The following is an 18,315-nucleotide window of genomic DNA, read 5'->3' as shown; positions in this document are numbered from 1 at the left end:
TTGTCTTTATCTCAAAAAAAGGATGATTGGATTTCCATCTGTTGACTATGGAGAGGTGTTTAGTGTGTAGTAGTCTGGTGATTCCTGCCTCTAATTTGGCATTGTCTTTTTTTTTTTCTTCTGCAGTGTTTTAACAGGGCACAACCATTATGTAATGTGTGCTCAGTTCCACCCCTCCGAAGACCTGGTTGTATCAGCCAGCCTGGACCAGACTGTGCGAGTTTGGGACATTTCTGGTGAGCTGCCCAAGTTCAGGGGAAAACCTAGTTATGTATGGCACAAAACTGCAATTGCTTAAAATAGTGAAGGTAGTTAGCTTGAAACAGGAAAATTTAGAATATTCTCCTCTCATATAGTAGCATCTTTTTTTCTGAGGATATTAAATCTCCTTTGATGGTTCTTCATGTTAGAGGTATTTCCTAAGAAAAGTGGTTGCTCTAGGAAATTAATTTGGAGAAAGTTGAACTTTTTAGTTAGATCAGTTTTAGTTAAAATCTATATACCATTGGCAGAATCTGATTAAGAATCAAGCTTTACACTAAAATTTTTTTAAAAATCTATGACAGAATCAAATTTGGGGAATAAATTACTACAGGGAAGCAGAACTCTTGGATCCTGTGACTTTATTCAGAAATAAGGAAAGTCTTTTGTATTTCTTCTAGTGTAAGGAGTGTGGGAAGGTGGAATAGGGGGTGCTATGTCCAGAATGCCTTTTAATATTAGAACAGGCTTCTAGGACCAGAAGTTAAAATAACGTATAGATTTTGGATAGTTGGGATAATCCCTCCTTTCATAGTTTGTGTATCTTGATTTTGTGACAGTATTTAAATGTTTAGTGCTGTATGGAGAAGACATGACAAGTTGCTAACTAGAAAATTTAAATTCAGAGAAAGGACTGTAGCTATGAGATCCATATCATGGAGAAATGGAAGTGCTTTGCTGGAAGTCAGTATACGGAAATGAAACTCTAAATGCTGTGGTTCTCTGCCCAGTTCAATTTACTTATCGTTTTCTGTATTATCTCTATTTGTTTGTTGCCTTAGAAATTCTTGGAAATCAGGTTCTCTGAAAGGTCCACAGTTAGACTACAAAACAGTGTTTTCATTCTGTAAAAGGAAGGCCCCCTCATAGGTCTTACTTGGTTCTTTTTTGGTAACAAAGGAGTCACCCTTCTATATTGTATAGCCGAGGTGTTAACTTTTCTCAACTATTTTGTGGCTTGGTGGGTTGGACAATATGGCAGTTGCTGTTCCAACAAGCCAATTTAAACAGCAAGTTGAAAATTTGAATTCCTGAGTGCAGCATTTGGAATGTTGTGATAGGTATTTTTTAAGATTCATGTAGCACAGAAAGCCCAAGGGAAGATAAGGACAGTTGGAGAGTAGACCTCTAGATCATGGGTTCCAAATTAGAAGGGAGTGGTATAAACAAGATTGTACTGGAGATAGCTGGACCCTCTTCAGCTAGGACATTTGCCATTGCACTTTTTCATCAGGCTGGTAGGTGTTTTGCAGTACACTCAGATGTTGACCGGCCATGCCAGCAGGAGGAGTTAGGCACAGGCACTGCAAGCCTGTGCCCTTTCTTTACTGCTAGTACTAGGGAGCTTATTTTTCACTCTCCCAGGACCTAGCTGTGGCTTTTCATGGATTTTCACTACGTGCACATTCAAAACACCCTCTCTGTCTCAGGGCATAGATCCTGGCATATGCTGTTCCATCTGGTCAGGGGTAGTTACAATATTTAAAATAGCCTTTCCCATCTGGGGTTCTGTGAGAGAATTAAAGTTACAGAAATGCTTTGAGTGACTATTTTCTTAGTTCTTCTAAGAACAATGTTCAACTAATGTCATTCTAGATCATAAAGAAGTTAATTTGTTATGTGCATAAATTGATGTTTTGGCCATCAGGGCTTAATTCTTTGCTAGTGCACTGGGTTGAGAAGGGCCTTACAGTGCTCTAACTCTCAAGAGTTTATGCTCCCTCTTACTAGCACAGCAGTTTCCCTGTGGCTTAACTAATGCACTGGGGCAGCTAGGTAGATGGATTCTCATTAGTGATCGGGAAATGCTCAAGGCAAGAAATTCTTTTCTCTTTTGTAGGCAGGAGAACATTTTTGCATCAGTATTAAGGTCCTTATTAGAGAAGAGAAGAAAGTGTGTGACCTCAGTTGGGGTTTATATTTGCTCTTGAAGGTGTGAAGTGCATGGATTACTATGTAATAACATAGTAGTCTGATATTGAAAAATTTGTGCTAACTGCTGTACTGATATTAATGCTCTCTTTACCATTTCTAAGTGTTTTTCTGTACTCAAAACTGTCCTGATTTCCAAAATCCCTGACCCAGAGTAGAAGGAGATGCTTTGGTATTAACCAGATGGAAGGAGCTTTTGGGTTAGACTTTTATATTTTCCTTTCCTTTTCTAGAAATAAAATACTTTTTTTAGCAGTTATTTTTGCCTGAGTTCCAGTAAGTCTGACCACAGGAAGAGGAATTAGCTTTCAGGTCTATGAGGCACCAGAGCTAATATTTCCAGGAGAGGAAACATTGGTTCTGAGTCAGAAAATGAATACCTTCACTTTTAGAGAATTGTTCAAAATTCTGATTTTTTTGAGTGTCTGAGAGGGAACACTCTGAACCAGATAAGCAATAAGAAAACAGATCTTTAGCCCTGACTTGTGTAGCTCAGTGGATTGAGCACAGGACTGTGAACCAAAGGGCACATGCCCAGTCAGGGCACATGCCTGGGTTGTGGGCCAGTTCCCAGTGGGGGATGTACAAGAGGCAACCATACATTGATATTTCGCTCCCTCCCTCCTTCTCTTGCCCTCTAAAGATTAGAACAAAACAAAACAAAACAGATCTTTAAAGGGAACCCTGTCTTGTTGATACCTCTCCCATGAGAATTGAACCCCATGGGGCTTAGCTTAACCTGAATCTTTTTTGTTAGCCTGGCAAAAAAATATTTACAATCTAGACATAGATATATAGAAGATAGGTTTTTTTTTTTTATCTTCTAAGTAAACTGAACTTAATATGCTGACACCTTTGCATGTCAAACCCATGCAATTCAGGTTTAATCTTTGCAATGACTACTAAAAAAGTATTAATTTGCTGCCAGCTTCTGTTCTCATCCCTCTCTTCTTACTAGTTCACCTGGTCCCTACTTAGAGGTATGCATCAAATAGGTCCATTCTGAGAGTATCTTCTTCTCCATGTGGATTTGAGTAGCTGCTATAGAAATTTTCCATCTGTCATTCAGTCCTAGTGAGTGACTTATTGAAGGCTCAATTATTTCTTCTCTGAGTATCTTTTCACTGCCTGCCACTTCATCTGTTTGTATTTGCCCTTTCTCTTTTCTGGATCATTATGAGCAAGTGCAACAAAGGCTTCCATTCTGTCCTACAGCTTTCCCTTTTAATGTGTTTGTTTGAAGCTTATTGGAGGTGTAGTTCTTCACAGCTGTATTTTTCTTTGGATCTGCCTCATACCCCAGATTCAGAAAATGTTGACAGATCCAATTAAAGGGACATTGAAATAAGTGGGAGGAGGCACCCCTGTGATAATGTATTTATGAAGTTTTCAGCAAGTGTTTTGTTTTGTTTTTTAAAGTGTTGGCTTTATTTCTCTCTATTAGCTAAATCAAGATAATTAAAACTGTTGTGTCCTTTTAAGCATTTACTTCTCTAATGCTGATATTTACGTGCCACTATAATAGAAGAGAGATTATGATTCTAATGCAATGAAAATAAATGTTATTTTTAAACTCAAATGTTAGTATTTCCTACAGAAGCTAAAATTTAGGCTTAAAACTATTTAAGTTATATTTCCAATGATAGCTTATATTTTTCCCTCATTATAGATACTTGATTTTTATTTAACAAATACCAGATAGTTCATTTTTCTCTTCGTCCCACCCCCCAAATTACATCAAAAGATGGGAATTGAGTCCCATTCTATTACCATATTCATAAACTGGTATAATTATGCTTGCTTGCCTGTCTCAAAAGGTTATTATCAGGATCAAATCACAGAACATATGTTAGACTGCTTTGAAAACCACAAAATTTTTTTCAAATGTAAGGTAGTAATGTTATTTTAGTTCTGAATATAGAGCACAAATAGCAAGCTTTTAAGGTAAGTGTAATTTTTGCCATAAATTTGGGTCCTATACAAATAACCTTTTTCTTTTTAATAATGTTTTCCACTTTTCAATTACAGTTTCAGGTGTACAACCCAGTCATTAAGACACATAACTTACTAAGTGATCATCCCAGTAAATCTAGTACCTATCTGAGGCCATACATAGTTACTACAATGTTATTAACTGTATTTTCTGTGCTGTGCTTTGCATCCTCATGACCATTTTTTCATAAACTTTTTGTTTTAAAAATGTTTATTTATTTGTTTATTTTGGGGGAGAGGGAAGGGAGGGAGAAAGAGAGGGAGAGAAACATCAATGTGTGGTTGCCTCTTGACTACTGCCCCTTGGGGACCTTGCCCACAACTTAGGCATGTGCCCTGACTGGGAATTGAAACCATGACCCTTTGGTTGCAGGCTGGCATGCAGTCCCCTGAGCCACACCAGCCAGGGCCCTATAACCATTTTGTAGCTACAAATTTGTACCTCTAACTCCTTTCACCTTTTCCATCCACTCTCTTAAACCCCCTCCCATTTTGGCAACCATCAAAATGTCCTGTGAGTCTGTTTCTGTTATGCGTTCATTTATTTTGTTTCTCAGATTTCACATTTAAGTGAAATCACACAGCATTTGCCTTGCCTTTTTCTGTCTGAGTTATTTCAATCAGTACAATACCCTCTAGGTCCATCCATGTTGTTGAAGATGGCATGATTTCATTCTTTTTTATTGCTGCAAATAAGACTGTTCTTACCATGGTGTCTTTTTTCCATTGTTTTCAAATTATGGGCTAATTCCTCCCAATGAAACTAGCCTCCAGAAGTTTTAATGACAACGTACATGTATTCAAATCTATTACCAGTCTTTTAAGCAAGAGCTTAATGGGACATGACAGATTGAATTATTTTGTCCCCTGCCCAAGAGTCAAGTAGAAGACAGTACACTTTTTGCATAGTTTATAGTTTATAGTATCTTTCTCCATATAGCTCTTTTATATTTAATAGGCCTAGTTTCCTTAACTCTTTTGGAACTTCCTTATGAGTTGCCTAAAAGCTCCCAGTTTGAGAAACACTGAGCTGTGGTCTCCTTGAATACCTTTTCTTTGAAAATTCTTTGAGATGATGAAACAAAATTTGCTATAGATTTCATGAAGTTGAAAGTTGTAAAGTAGAAGTTGAATATTTACCTCTTGAGGTGAGATTTGTTGAAGAAGTTAGTTGTGTTAGAAGCTCGGCCCTTGTCTCCCAAGGAGAAATCTCAGTAGTGGGCCTGGTAAGTGTTAAGGGAGTAGAAGAAAATGTAGTGAATGGACCCATTCTTCAATATTTTGAACATTTCTAGAAAGAAATAGATAGGAGTCTCTAAATTTCTTTCACCCTTTTCTTTAACATTAGTCTATCACTGTACCTTTCTGTGCTTCTGTTATGGTGCTCTTTTTGGTAACATGTTTATATCTTTCATCCCACTCCTTACCCCCTCAAAGGTCTAAGGAAAAAAAACTTGTCCCCTGGTGCAGTGGAGTCGGATGTGAGAGGAATAACTGGGGTTGATCTGTTTGGAACTACGGATGCAGTGGTGAAGCATGTACTAGAGGTACTTGTCTTTAGAGCCATCAGCTGATTATGAGCTCCAGGAAAACAGTGACAGTATGTCATTGAAGTGTTTATTCTTTCAATAATTATTTATGCAGTTCTTAATTAAGTGCTAGGCACTGTTTTGAGGCACTGGAAATAGAATTGTGGGTGAGCCCCCTGAAATGAAACTTACATGCTACCTAAGGGAGAATCATGGTATCTTACAGAAATAGTGAGAAGAGAAGGAGTAAGCTGTCATAAGCTCCATCACCATCCCAAAGCAGAGCCCATTCTCAAGCCTATTGTAAGGGAGAATGGGATTGAGGGGGAGAAGGGGGATTTAATCAAAGTTATTGGGAACCAACCATAAATAAGTAATTTGCAAGCACAGTAGAAAAGTACAAAAGCATTTCAATCTTAATAGAAAATAGATTTTTAAAAAATATCTAATTTGATCTTCATAGTTATCCATTGAAAGAGACATTGTTAGCCTCATTTTGCTGAAATGAGATTAAAAAATTGAGATTTAGAAAAATTAAGCAGTTTACCAAAGTCCACATGTATCTAGTAAATAGATTTCAACTTGGATTACTCCAAAACCCATGTGCTTTTCACCACATATCTCTCAGAAATAATGCTAATTTGAAACTGCCTTATCTATGATTATGTCACAATACAGAATACAACTATATAAATAGGGTACAATATATCTTAAAAAATTATCAGTACTTAAACTTTGTGGTCTGAACCTCTTTATATTCTTAAAACTTATTGTCCTCAAAGGGTTTTTGTTAATGTGAGTTATGGCTGTCAGTTTTTACCATATTTGAAATGTTTTAAAGCTAATAACTTTTAAAATATAAAATATATAAGTACACATTCCATTAGCCATCAAAGCAATGACATCATATGTCATGTAACCTGTAGGAAACTGTATACTTATGAGAAAGTAAAATGAAGAAGCAAATAATGTCTTAGAGTTATTATGAAAATAGTTTTGACCTTGATTTCCTAAGAGAATCTCGATGATCAGTCAAGTATATTCTAACTACACTTTGAGCACTTCTTCATTAAGTTATAAAATTGGCCTTTTTTTTTTTCTTTTTAAGATTTTATTTACTCATTTTTAGGGATAGAGGAAAGGAGGGAGAAAGGGAAAGAAACATTGATTGGCCACCTCTTGCACATGATCCAAATGGGGACCTGGCCCACAACCCAGACATACGCCTGACTGGAATTGAACCAGTGACACTTTAGTCTGTGGGACAACACCCAACCAATGGAGCCATATTGGTCGGGCTGGTTGTTATTCTTGAGATGTTATAGTTAGTTGGAGAAATTTATAAATGGACAAGTAACAAAACCAGGCAGTATATCACAAATGCAAATGAAGCTGAATTTGGGGATAATATTGGATAGATTGACATAGTAACTCTATTTCAAATCTCATAGCAGCATCGTCTTACTATATGAAGGTACAAATCAGAGACACTTTAACTGCCAGCATGGTTCATCGGCTTTCTTTGAGTAATGGACATAAAGACATTTTAGAAGAACCGCTTCTTTTTTTATGCAGGGTCATGATCGTGGAGTAAACTGGGCTGCCTTCCATCCCACTATGCCCCTTATTGTATCTGGGGCAGATGACCGTCAAGTGAAGATCTGGCGCATGAATGGTAAGTGAACAGTGATGGTATCACCATGATTAAAAAATTGACTGCTGGCCAGCAAGGTGATGTAGCCAGGTTTTCTGGATTTAGTGACCCAATTTCTTACCTTAGGTGTTTATGCTAACCCCCAGGGGCATAAAAATTCCCTCATTCCCTGTTTTCTCACAATGGCATCCTGATTTTGAGGAGTATGAACACAGTGAAGAGTAAGAATTTATTCATTTCAACAAATGTTTATTTTTATTTATTTTTATTAAATTTATTGGGGTGACATTGATTAATAGGATTATATAGGCTTCAAGTGTAGAATCTGTGATGCATGATCTGTATATTGCATTGTGTGCCTACCACCCAAAGTCAAATCACCTTCTATCACCATATATTTGGCTTCCTAATCCTTTACTATTCCCCAACCCCTCTTCCTTCTAGTAGCCCCCATACACTTGTCTGTTTGAGTTTCAATTTTATATCCCACATATGAATGAAATCATATGCTTCTTAGCTTTTTCTGACTGACTTACTTCATTTAGCATAATATTCTCAAGATCTGTCTGTTGTTGTTGCAAATAGCAATATTTCATCTTTTCTTGTGGCTGAGTAGTATTCCATAGTATATACATATCTTCTCTATTCAGTCATCTATTGAAGGACACTTTATTTATTTCCATGTCTTGGCCATTGTGAATAGTGCTGCATTGAATATTGGGGTGTAGATATCTTTGTGAATAAATATTTTCAAGTTTTTCAGGTAGATACCCAGAAGAGAGGTTGCTGGGTCATGTGGTAACTGTATTCTTAATTTTTTGAGGAACAGCCATACTGTTTTCCATAGTGGCTGTACCAGTTTATATCTCCACTTGCAGTAAATAGGAGTTTCTTTTCCTCCACAACCTCTTCAGCACTTAGTATTACTTGTCTTGTTGATAATGGCCATTCTAACAGGTGTGAGGTGGTATTTTATTGTAGTTTTGATTTGCGTTTTCCTAATAGCTAGTGAAGTTGAGCGTTTTTTCATATATTCTTGGCCATTTATATGGCTTATTGGGAGAAATGTCTGTTCAGGTCCTCTGCCCATTTTTTTAACTGGACTGTTTGTTTGGCGTTGAGTTCTATTAGTTCTTAATATATTTTGAATGTTAACTATGTCAGAGCTGTTGTGTACAAATATCATCTCATATTTGGTTGGTTGCCTTTTTGTTTTGTTGGCTTTTTTCTTTTCTGTGCAGAAGCTTGTTAGTTTGATATAGTCCCATTCATTTATTTTTGACTTTACTTCCCTTGCCTTTGGGGTCAAATTAATAAAATCTTCTGTAAGACCAAGGTCCATAAGTTCAGTATCTGTGTCTTCTCTTATGTAATTTATTGTTTCAGTTCTTACCGTTAAGTCTTAGATGCATTTGGAATTAATTTTTGTACATGGAAACAAACTGTAGTCTAATTTCATACCATGCAGCTTTCTAGTTTTTCCAGAACCATTTATTGAAAGCTGTTCTTTTTCTCATTATGTGTTTTTGGCTCGTTTGTCAAAAATTATTTGCTCATATACATGGGTGTTTATTTCTGGGCTCTCAGTTCTGTCCCATTGGTCTGTGTGTTTCTGTTTTTCTGACAGTACCATGCTGTTTTGATTATTGTTGCTCTGTAGTATAATTTGAAGCTAGGTGGTATGATACCTCCAGCTTCATTCTTTTTTCTCAGGATTGCTTTGGCTATTTGGGGTATTTTGTGGTTCCATGCAGATCTGATTATTTTTTTGTTCTATTTCTTTAAAAAATGACATTGGGATTTTGGTGGGGATTGCATTAAATCTGTGAATTGCTTTGGATAATATGGACATTTTAACTATGTTGATTCTTCCAATCCATGACCACAGAACATCTTTCCATTTCATTTTGTCTTTTTCGATCTCTCTTAATAATTGTTTGTAGTTTTCAGTACAAAGGTACTTCACATCCTCAGTTAAATTTATTCCTAGGTATTTATTCTTTTGTTGCAATTCCAAAGGAATAGTTATTGTTGTTGTTTTCATTTCTTTTTCTGAGATGTCATTGTTATTACATAGGAATGTGGTGGATTTTTGCACATTGATTTTGTATCCTGCAAATTTACTGTATTTGTTTATTGTTCCTAATAGTTTTTGGTGAGGTCTTTAGGGTTTTCTATATATAGAATTATGTTATCTGCAAAAAGTGACACTTTTACTTCTTTCTTCCCAGTTTAGATGCCTTTTATTTCTCTTGTCCAGTTGTTCTGGCTAGGACTTAACAGAACTATGTTGAGTGAGAGTAGCAGATTGGACATCCTTATCTTGTTCCTGATTCTGGAGGAAAAGCTTTCAGTTTTTCACCATTAAGTATATTAGCTGAGAGTTTGTCATATATAGCCTCTGTTATGTTGAGGTATTTTCCTTCTGTACCCATTTTATTGAGTATTTTTTAAAGATTTTATTTGTTTATTTTTAGACAGAAGGGATGGGAGGGAGAAAGAGGGAGAGAAACATCAGTGTGTGGTTGCCTCTCACGTGGCCCCCACTAGGGATCTTGCAACCCAGGCATGTGCCCTGACTGGGAATCAAACCAGCGAGCCTTTGGTTTGAAGCCCGCACTCAATCCACTGAGCTACACCAGCCAGGGCCCATTTTATTGAGTATTTTAATCATAAATGTATATATCAAATGCTTTTTCTGCATCTTGATAAAATCACATTTCTATCCTTTATTTTATTAATGTGCTATATTACATTGATTGATTTGCATATGTTGAATCATCCTTGTGCCCCTGGAATGAATACCGTTTGATTGTGATGTATTGTTTTTTGATGTATTTTAAAAAGATTTAAATTATTTTTAGAGAGAGAAAGGGAGAGACTAAGAAAGGGAAAGAATCATTGGTCTGTTGTACTCCCAAACCTCCAGCTGGGGACCTGGCCAGCAACCCAGGCATGTGCCCTGACCAGGAATTGAACTGGCGATCTTTATGTTTGCAGGCCAGTGCTCAATCCACTAAGCCACACCAGTCAGGGCTATTTTTTGATATGTTGTTGTATTCAATTTGCTAGTATTTTTTAAAATTTTATTTATTTATTTATTTTTAGAGAGAGGGGAAGGGAAGGAGGGAGGGAGAAAGAGAGGGAGAGAAACATCAATGTGCCAGAGATACATCAGTGGGTTGCCTCACACATGCCCCCAACTGGGGAACTGGTCTGCAGCCCAGGCATGTTCTGTGATTGGGAATTGAACCAGTGACCTTTAAGTTCACAGGCTGGCACTCAATCCACTGAGCCACACTAACCAGGGCAATTTGCTAGTATTTTGTTTAGGATTTTTGTATCTGCATATATCAGAGATAGTGATCTGTAGTTTTCTTTTTTGTGTTATTGCCAGGTTTTTTTTTAATGTATTTTATTGATTGTGCTATTACAGTTGTCCCATTTCCCACCTTCTCTCCCCTCTACCCTGTACCCCCTCTCCTACCCACATTCCCCCCCTTTAGTTCATGCCCATGTGTCATACTTATGAGTTCTTTAGCTTCTATATTTCCCGTACTATTCTTGCCCTCCCCCTATCTATTTTCAACCTACATTCTATGCTACTTATTCTCTATACCTTTTCCCCCTCTCTCCTCCTCCCAACCCCCTACTGCTAGCTCTCCATGTGCCCTCCATTTCTGTGGTTCTGTTCCTGTTCTGATTGTTTACTTAGTTTCTTTTGGTTTTGCTTTAGGTGTGGTTGTTAATTGTGAGTTTGCTGTCCTTTTACTATACATGTTTTTTGTTTTTAATCTTCCTTTCTTAGATAAGTCCCTTTAGCATTTCATAAGATAAGGGCTTGGTGATGATGAACTCCTTTAACTTGACCTTATCTGAAAAGCACTTTATCTTCCCTTCCATTCTAAATGAGAGCTTTGCTGGATAGAGCAATCTGGGATGTAGGTCCTTGCCTTTCATGACTTGGAATACTTCTTTCCAGCTCCTTCTTGCCTGTAAGGTCTCTTTTGAGAAATCAGCTGACAGTCTGATGGGAACTCCTTTGTAGGTTACTGTCCCCTTATCTCTTGCTGCTTCTAGGATTCTCTCCTTTGTTTTTACCTTGGCTAATGTAATTATGTTGTGCCTTGGTGTGTTTCTTCTTGGGTCCAACCTCTTTGGGGCTCTCTGAGCATCTTGGATTTCTTGGAAGACTGTTCTTTTTGCCAGATTGGGGAAGTTCTCCTTTATTATTTGTTCAAATATGTGCTCAATCTGTTGCTTTTCTCCTTCCCATTCTGGTACCCCTATAATTCGGATGTTGGAACGTTTAAAGGTGTCCTGGATGCTCTTAAGCTTTTCCTCGATTTTTTGAATTCTTATTTCATCATGCTTTCCTGCTTGGTTGATTCTATCTTCCTTCTGGTCCACTGTATTGTTTTGAGACTCAGATTCCTTCCTTTCACTATTGGCTCTCCTCCGTGTATCGTCCTGCATCTCTTTTATGGTAACCTGCATCCTTTCATCTAAATTGTGCCCAAAACCAATCAGTTCTGTGAGCTTTCTGATCACCAGTGTTTTGAACTGTGCATCTGATAGATTGGCTATTTCTTGGTCACTCAAAAGGATGAGTCCTGGGGGACTGATCTGTTCTGTTGGAAACATGTCTTATATCCTTCCCTGTGTCTCCTCCTTTTTTTTTTTCTGGTCTGGTCGCTCTTGTTATGGTAGGGGGCGGAGCCTTAGGTGTTCACCGGGGCTGGGCACTCTGGTCTCTAGATTGTGACATTATATGTGGGGGCGGGGGCAGGAGTGGGTGGGGGGGGGGAATAATGGTGGTAGTTCTGTTCTCCTGGGCTCAGACCCTTCTCTGGGCTCCCGGGCTGCGAGCTCTGCCCTGGTCCACAATCGCTGCCCCACTGGGTCCGCCAGTTGTAGCTTGCATACTCAGGGATCACCGTTCTTACGCCCCGGATGGCTGTCGCGCCGATTTTGCGCCAAATTTTCCCTGACCTCTGTGCACCGCCGACCCGCGCCAGCCCCATGACCGCCCGGCTCGTCGTCTCCTACCAGTTTGGATGTACGGGTCCACTTCAGCTTCTTGGCTGTCTGACTTCCATTCAGACAAATCCTCTGTCAGTTCTGAGTGATATTCTGTCTGTAAATCTTTGTTGTTCTAATCTTGGTTGTGCGAGGAGGCACAGTGCGTCCACCTATGCCTCCATCTTGCCGGAAGTCCGCCAGGTTTTGATATCATGGTTATGTTGGCCTCATAAAATGTTTTAGGAAGTATTGCCTCTTCTTTAGTTTTTTGGAAGAGTTTGAGAAAGACAGGTATCAAAGTTTTTTTTTAGTGTTTGCTAGAATTCACTGGCGAAGCCATCTGATCCTGGACTTTTATTTTGTGGGAGGATTTTGATAGTTGTTTCAACCTCATCACTATTGATTGATCTATTTTAGATTTTCCAGTTCTTCATGATTCAGTCTAAGAAGGTTATATTGTTCTACGAACTTACCTCTTTCTTCTAGGTTATTGAATTTATATACAGGGTCTGTCCAGAAAGTATCCAGACATGTAATATGAAAAATAGAGACATGTATTGAAGAAGATGCAAGAAAAATTGTGCATAGGTCAATGACACCTCAGTTCACTTCAAAGTAGGCACCTTGGGACTTCACACAGTTCTCCCAGTGGCCATCAGCTGCCTTGTCATATTTTCCTGAATCTTACTGACAGTCTGAAATCTCTTCCCCTTCAAAGGTGATTTTAGTTTTGGGAAACTAAAGGGTACCAAATCTGGGCTGTAGTGGGGCTGAGTCACCTGCGTGATTTTATGTTTCACAAAAAATCTCTGCATCAGATGTGATGCATGGGCATGTACATTGTCATGATGAGGCTGCCAATCGCCAGTTGTTCATAGTTGCAGCCTACTAAATCCAAATAGTTTCCATGGAGGAATGTTCAGGCTTAAAGCAAAATTTGATGCAGACTTGTTGCTGTACTCAGTCATTTTAAATGCAGTGACAACACAGTACACATGCTCACTCAATGGCATCTACCACCCCCACTGACTAGTACAGTGAAGTTGTTATTGTTCATGCATGTGCATTCCAGTCCACTCTCCTTGGCTGCCAGGTTACAGTGATGTTGTGCTAACCGTTCTCATTACATTAACAATGACTGGACTTTTTCTAGATAGGCCTTGTAGTCTTAGTATTCTAACATGATCCTTTGTATACCTATGATGTCTGTGGGAGCTTCTCCTCTTTCATTTCTTATTTTGTTTATGAGGTTTTTTTTTTGCTTGGTGAATCTAGCCAGGGATTTGTCAATTTTATTAAACTTTTCAAAGGACAAGTCTGTGTTGTATTTATTTTATGTACACTCTTTCTGTTCTCTGTTTTTTCAATTCTGTGTTAATTTTTATTATTTTCTTTCTTTTTTGTAAAATATATTTTCTTGATTATGCTATTACAGTTGTCCCATTTTTCTCTCCCCTTAATTCCCCTCTGCTGTGCAACCCCCTTCCCACCAGCACTCCCCCTCCCTTAGTTCATGTCCGTAGGTCATACATATAAGTTCTTTGGCTTCTCCAAATCCTATACTATTCTTAACCTCTCCCTGTCTATTTTGTATCTATCATTTTTGCTTCTTATTCCCTGTACCTTTTTCCTCATTCTCTCCCCTCCCACTCCCTGCTGATAACCCTCCATGTGATCTCCATTTCTGTGATTCTGTTCCTGTTCTAGTTGTCTGATTAGTTTTAGTTTTGTTTTTTTCTAGGTTCAGTTGTTGATAGATGTGAGTTTGTTGTCATTTTACTGTTCTTATTTTTCATCATCTTTTTCTTAGATATACCCCTTTAACATTTCATATAGTAAGAGCTTAGTGATGATGAACTCCTTCAACTTGACCTTATTTGGAAAGCACTTTATCTGCCCTTCCATTCTAAGTGATAGCTTTGCTGGATAGAGCAATCTTGGATGTAGGTCCTTGCCTTTCATGACTTGGAATACTTCTTTCCAGCCCCGTCTCGCCTGCAAGGTTTCTTTGGAAAAATCAGCTGATAGTCTAATGGGAACTTCTTTGTTGGTAATTGCCTCCTTTTCTCTTGCTGCTTTTAAGATTCTCTCCTCCTCTTTCATCTTGGGTAATGTAATTATGATGTGCCCTGGTATGTGCTTCCTTGGGCCCAACTTCTTTGGGACTCTGAGCCTCTTGGACTTCCCAGAAGTCTATTTCCTTCACCAGATTGGGGAAGTTCTCCTTCATCATTTTTTCACATAAGTTTTCAACGTCTTGCTCTTTGTCTGCTCTTTCTGGCACCCCTATGATTCAGATGTTGAAATGTTTATAATTGTCCCAGAGGTTTCTAAGCCTTTCCTTGGGTTTTGAATTCTTGTTTCTTCATTCTGTTCTGGTTGAATATCTATTTCTTCTGCTCCAAACAATTTATTTGAGTCCCAGTTTCCTTTTCTTCACTGTTGGTCCCCTGCGCATTTTCCTTTATTTCACTTTTTATAGCCTTCATTTTTTCCACTATTTTGCAACTATACTCAACGAATTCTGGGAGCATCCTGATTACCAGTGTTTTGAACTCTGCATCTGATAGGTTGTCTATCTCTTTATCACTTGGTTGTATTTTTTCTGGAGCTTTTGATCTGTTCTTTCATTTGGACCATTTTTTTTTATCTCAAGATGCCTGTTATGTAGTAAGGGGCAGAGCCTTAGGTATTGACCAGGGCAAGGCAACCCAGGTTGCTGCAGTTGGCACTATGTGAGGGAGGTGTCAGAGAAGGAACAGTGCCTTGCTTGGCTCTGGGCTGGCTTTCAGTCACTTCCCCTGCTACCTACAAGCAAATTGGGCCCTTCTGGTGCTGATTCCAACGTGCATGTGTTTGTGTACATTTTAGGACCCTGTGGGTGATTCTAATGGATTCTCCTATGAGGCATGGGAGTTGCTGCCGCAACCCCCACACGTTTTTAAATTTGTTGCTCTCCTTGTCTTGGTTGTGTAAGGAGGCAAAGTGTATCTACCTATGCCTCCATCTTGGCCAGAAGTTCTAATTTTTATTATTTTCTTTCTCCTGACTTTGGGTTGCTTTGTTCTTCCTCTTTTAGTTTTTTAAGATATAATGTTAGGTTGTTTACTTGGGATTTCCCTTGTTTTTTTTGAGATAGGCCTATAATGATATAAACTCTCTTATTACTATTTTCACTGCACTCCTGAAATTTTGATATGTCATATTGTCATTCTCATTTGTCTCTACATGTGTTTTGCTCTCACCTTTTTTTTCTTTGACTAATTTTTTAGTAGTATGTTCTTTTATCTGCACATATTTATAGGTTTCTTTACTTCCTTTTGCAGTTGATTTCTAATTTCAAGTCATTGTGGTCAGAGAACATGCTTGATATGATTTCAGCATTCTTAAATTTATTGAGACTTGTTTTGTGACCCAACATATGGTCTGTCCTTGAGAATGTTCCATGTGCACTGGAAAAGAATGTATAATCTGATGTTCTGGGGTGAAAGGCTCTATAAATATCAGTTAAGTCCATTCATTCTAATGTGTCATTTAAGGCTGATTTTTTCTTAATTGATTTTTTTGTTTGGGTAACCTATCTAGAGCTGTCAATGGAGTATTTAGGTCTCCTACTATGATTGTGTTTTTCTCAGTTTCTCCCTTTAATTCTGTTACTATTTGCTTTATGTATTTTGGTGTTTCCTGATTGGGTACATATGTATTGAGAAGTGTTATGTCTTCTTGGTGTAGGATTCCCTTTATCACTATAAAATGTTCTCTTTGTCTCTTGTTATCTTGAAATCTATTTTGTCATATATAAGTATGGCTGCATCTGCTTTTCCGTGGATGCTATTTGCTTGGAGAGTTATTTTTCACCCTTTCACTTTGAGCCTGTCTTTGTCTTTGCAACTTGATATGTCCCTGAAGGCAGGATGTGGTTTTGTGATCCAGTCTGCTACTATGTACCTTTTTATTGATGAATTTAGTCCATTTACATTTAGGGTGATGTTAATTTTAAAGATTTTATTTATATTTTTGTAGAGAGGAGAAGGGAGGGAGAAAGAGAGGGAGAGAAACATCACACTCTCACACACTCCCAGATGGGGACCTGACCTGCAACCGAGGCATGTGCTAGACTGGGAATCGAACTGGTGACCCTTTGGTTCGCAGGTTTGCAGGCCGGCACTGAGCAACTGAACTACACCAGCCAGGGCTAGGGTGATTATTGGTGTATGAGGATACCCTGTGACCGTTTAATCTTTTGTTTTCTGGTAGCTCTTTGCCTTTATTGGTTCTTTTCCTTTGTGTTTCTGTTTCTTTGGTAGCTCTTTGCCTTTACTGGTTCTTTTCCTTTGTGTTTCTGTTTCTTTGGTTTGGTGGCATTTCATCATTTTTTCTGTTTCCTCCTTTTTTAAATTATGTGTCTCAGTTTTGGGTTTTTTCCTGTGCAGTTACCATTAGATTTATGAAACAGGAAGTTTTATATGTACACTATTCCTTTTTCTTTTGAATGCATCTGATATCCATCCTCCTTTGTAAATCCAGACCTTTATTCTCCCCTTTTATGTTTTTGATTCTCACAAATTATGCCTGTTTATGCTTTAAGTTTGTTGGGGATCTTACTTGTAGTTTTGTGACCTTTTGTTCTTTGTTGCATATGGAATAACCCCCTTGACTATTTTCTGAAACCGAGGTTTTCTGTGATTAATTCCCTTAGTTTCTTTATGTCTGGAAAAGTCTTTATTTCTTCTTCATGGCTAAATGATAACTTTGCTGGATATATATGTTCTTGGCTGGTAATTTCTCTCAGTAGTTTGGATATTTGGTTCCACTCTCTTCTGGCTTGTAGTGTCTGTTGAGAAGTCCTATGATAAACTAATAGGCTTTCCTTTATAGGTTATTTCTTTTTTTCCCCTTGGCTGCCTTGAGAATTCTTTCTTTGTCAATTTTTTTGACAAAAAATGACAATTGCCTTTGACAATTTTAATACACCATGCCTTGGAGAAGACCTTTTTGGACTGAGGTGATTAGGTATTCTGTTTGCTTCTTGGATCTGAGGATCTAATTTTCATAGGTTTAGAAAGTTCTTGTCGTCTTTTCGTCCAACATCTTCTCAGGTAGCAGTGAGATCTGGTGCTCCTAGAGTTTCAGAACGCCTCCGAAAGATGACAAGAAGAAGAAAAATGCTGGGAAGTCTGCCAAGAAAGACAAAGACCCAGTGAACAAATCTAGGGGCAAGGCTAAAAAGAACAAGTGGTCCAAAGGCAAAGTTCGGGACAAGCTCAATAACCTAGTCTTATTTGACAAAGCAACATATGATAAACTCTGTAAGGAAGTTCCCAGCTACAAGCTTATAACCCCAGCTGTTGTCTCTGAGCGACTGAAGATCTGTCGTTCCTTGGCTAGGACAGCTCCTTAGTAAAGGACTTATTAAACTAGTTAAAAGCACAGAGCTCAAGTAATTTATACCAGAAACACCAAAGGTGGGGATGCCCCAGCTGTTGGTGAAGATGAATGAAACAACAGGTCCCACCAGCTGTACATTTTGAAAAATAAAATTTTATTAAACCAAAAAAAGTTCTTGTCAACTATTTGTTTGAATAGGCTATCTATTACCTTCTACTTATTTTCTTCTTTTGCTTCTCCTGATGGAGTCGGATAGTTCTCATAGAGTTCTTTCTTTCTTTCTTTCTTTTTTAATGCTCAAGTCTCTGTCTTCTTCCCTCCCTATCATTTCTAGATTTCTGTTTTTGATATCACTTATTCTTTTCTTCACCTGGTGAGCTCTATTTCTTATGCTTGCTAGTTAATTCTTGATTTATTTTATTGAGTTCCTCATCTCCAGAATTTCTGTTTCGTTCTTTTTTAACGTTTTAAAGTTTTAGTCTCTTTGGCAATGTGCTCATTTTGTTTATTAATTTTTTTAAACTCATTAAATTGCCT

General features: G+C 38.0%; 1 protein-coding gene and 1 pseudogene across 1 annotated transcript in view; both read left to right on the top strand.

Moving 5' to 3' along the window:
• COPA (COPI coat complex subunit alpha) overlaps nt 1-18,315 on the top strand; it is a 69,344-nt gene that overhangs the window by 8,562 nt on the left and 42,467 nt on the right. The window contains exons 6-8 of the mRNA XM_028530587.2: nt 127-236; nt 5,623-5,732; nt 7,290-7,389. Of these exons, the coding sequence (XP_028386388.1) occupies nt 127-236; nt 5,623-5,732; nt 7,290-7,389 (320 nt within the window). The remainder of the gene's footprint in view (nt 1-126; nt 237-5,622; nt 5,733-7,289; nt 7,390-18,315) is intronic.
• On the top strand, nt 17,366-17,949 carry LOC114511858 (annotated as a pseudogene).

This window comes from Phyllostomus discolor, chromosome 14 (genome assembly GCF_004126475.2).
Source record: "Phyllostomus discolor isolate MPI-MPIP mPhyDis1 chromosome 14, mPhyDis1.pri.v3, whole genome shotgun sequence".
NCBI lineage: Eukaryota > Metazoa > Chordata > Mammalia > Chiroptera > Phyllostomidae > Phyllostomus > Phyllostomus discolor.
The sequence above is the reverse complement of the archived record's forward strand: the minus strand, read 5'-3'. Positions and strand labels throughout refer to the sequence as shown.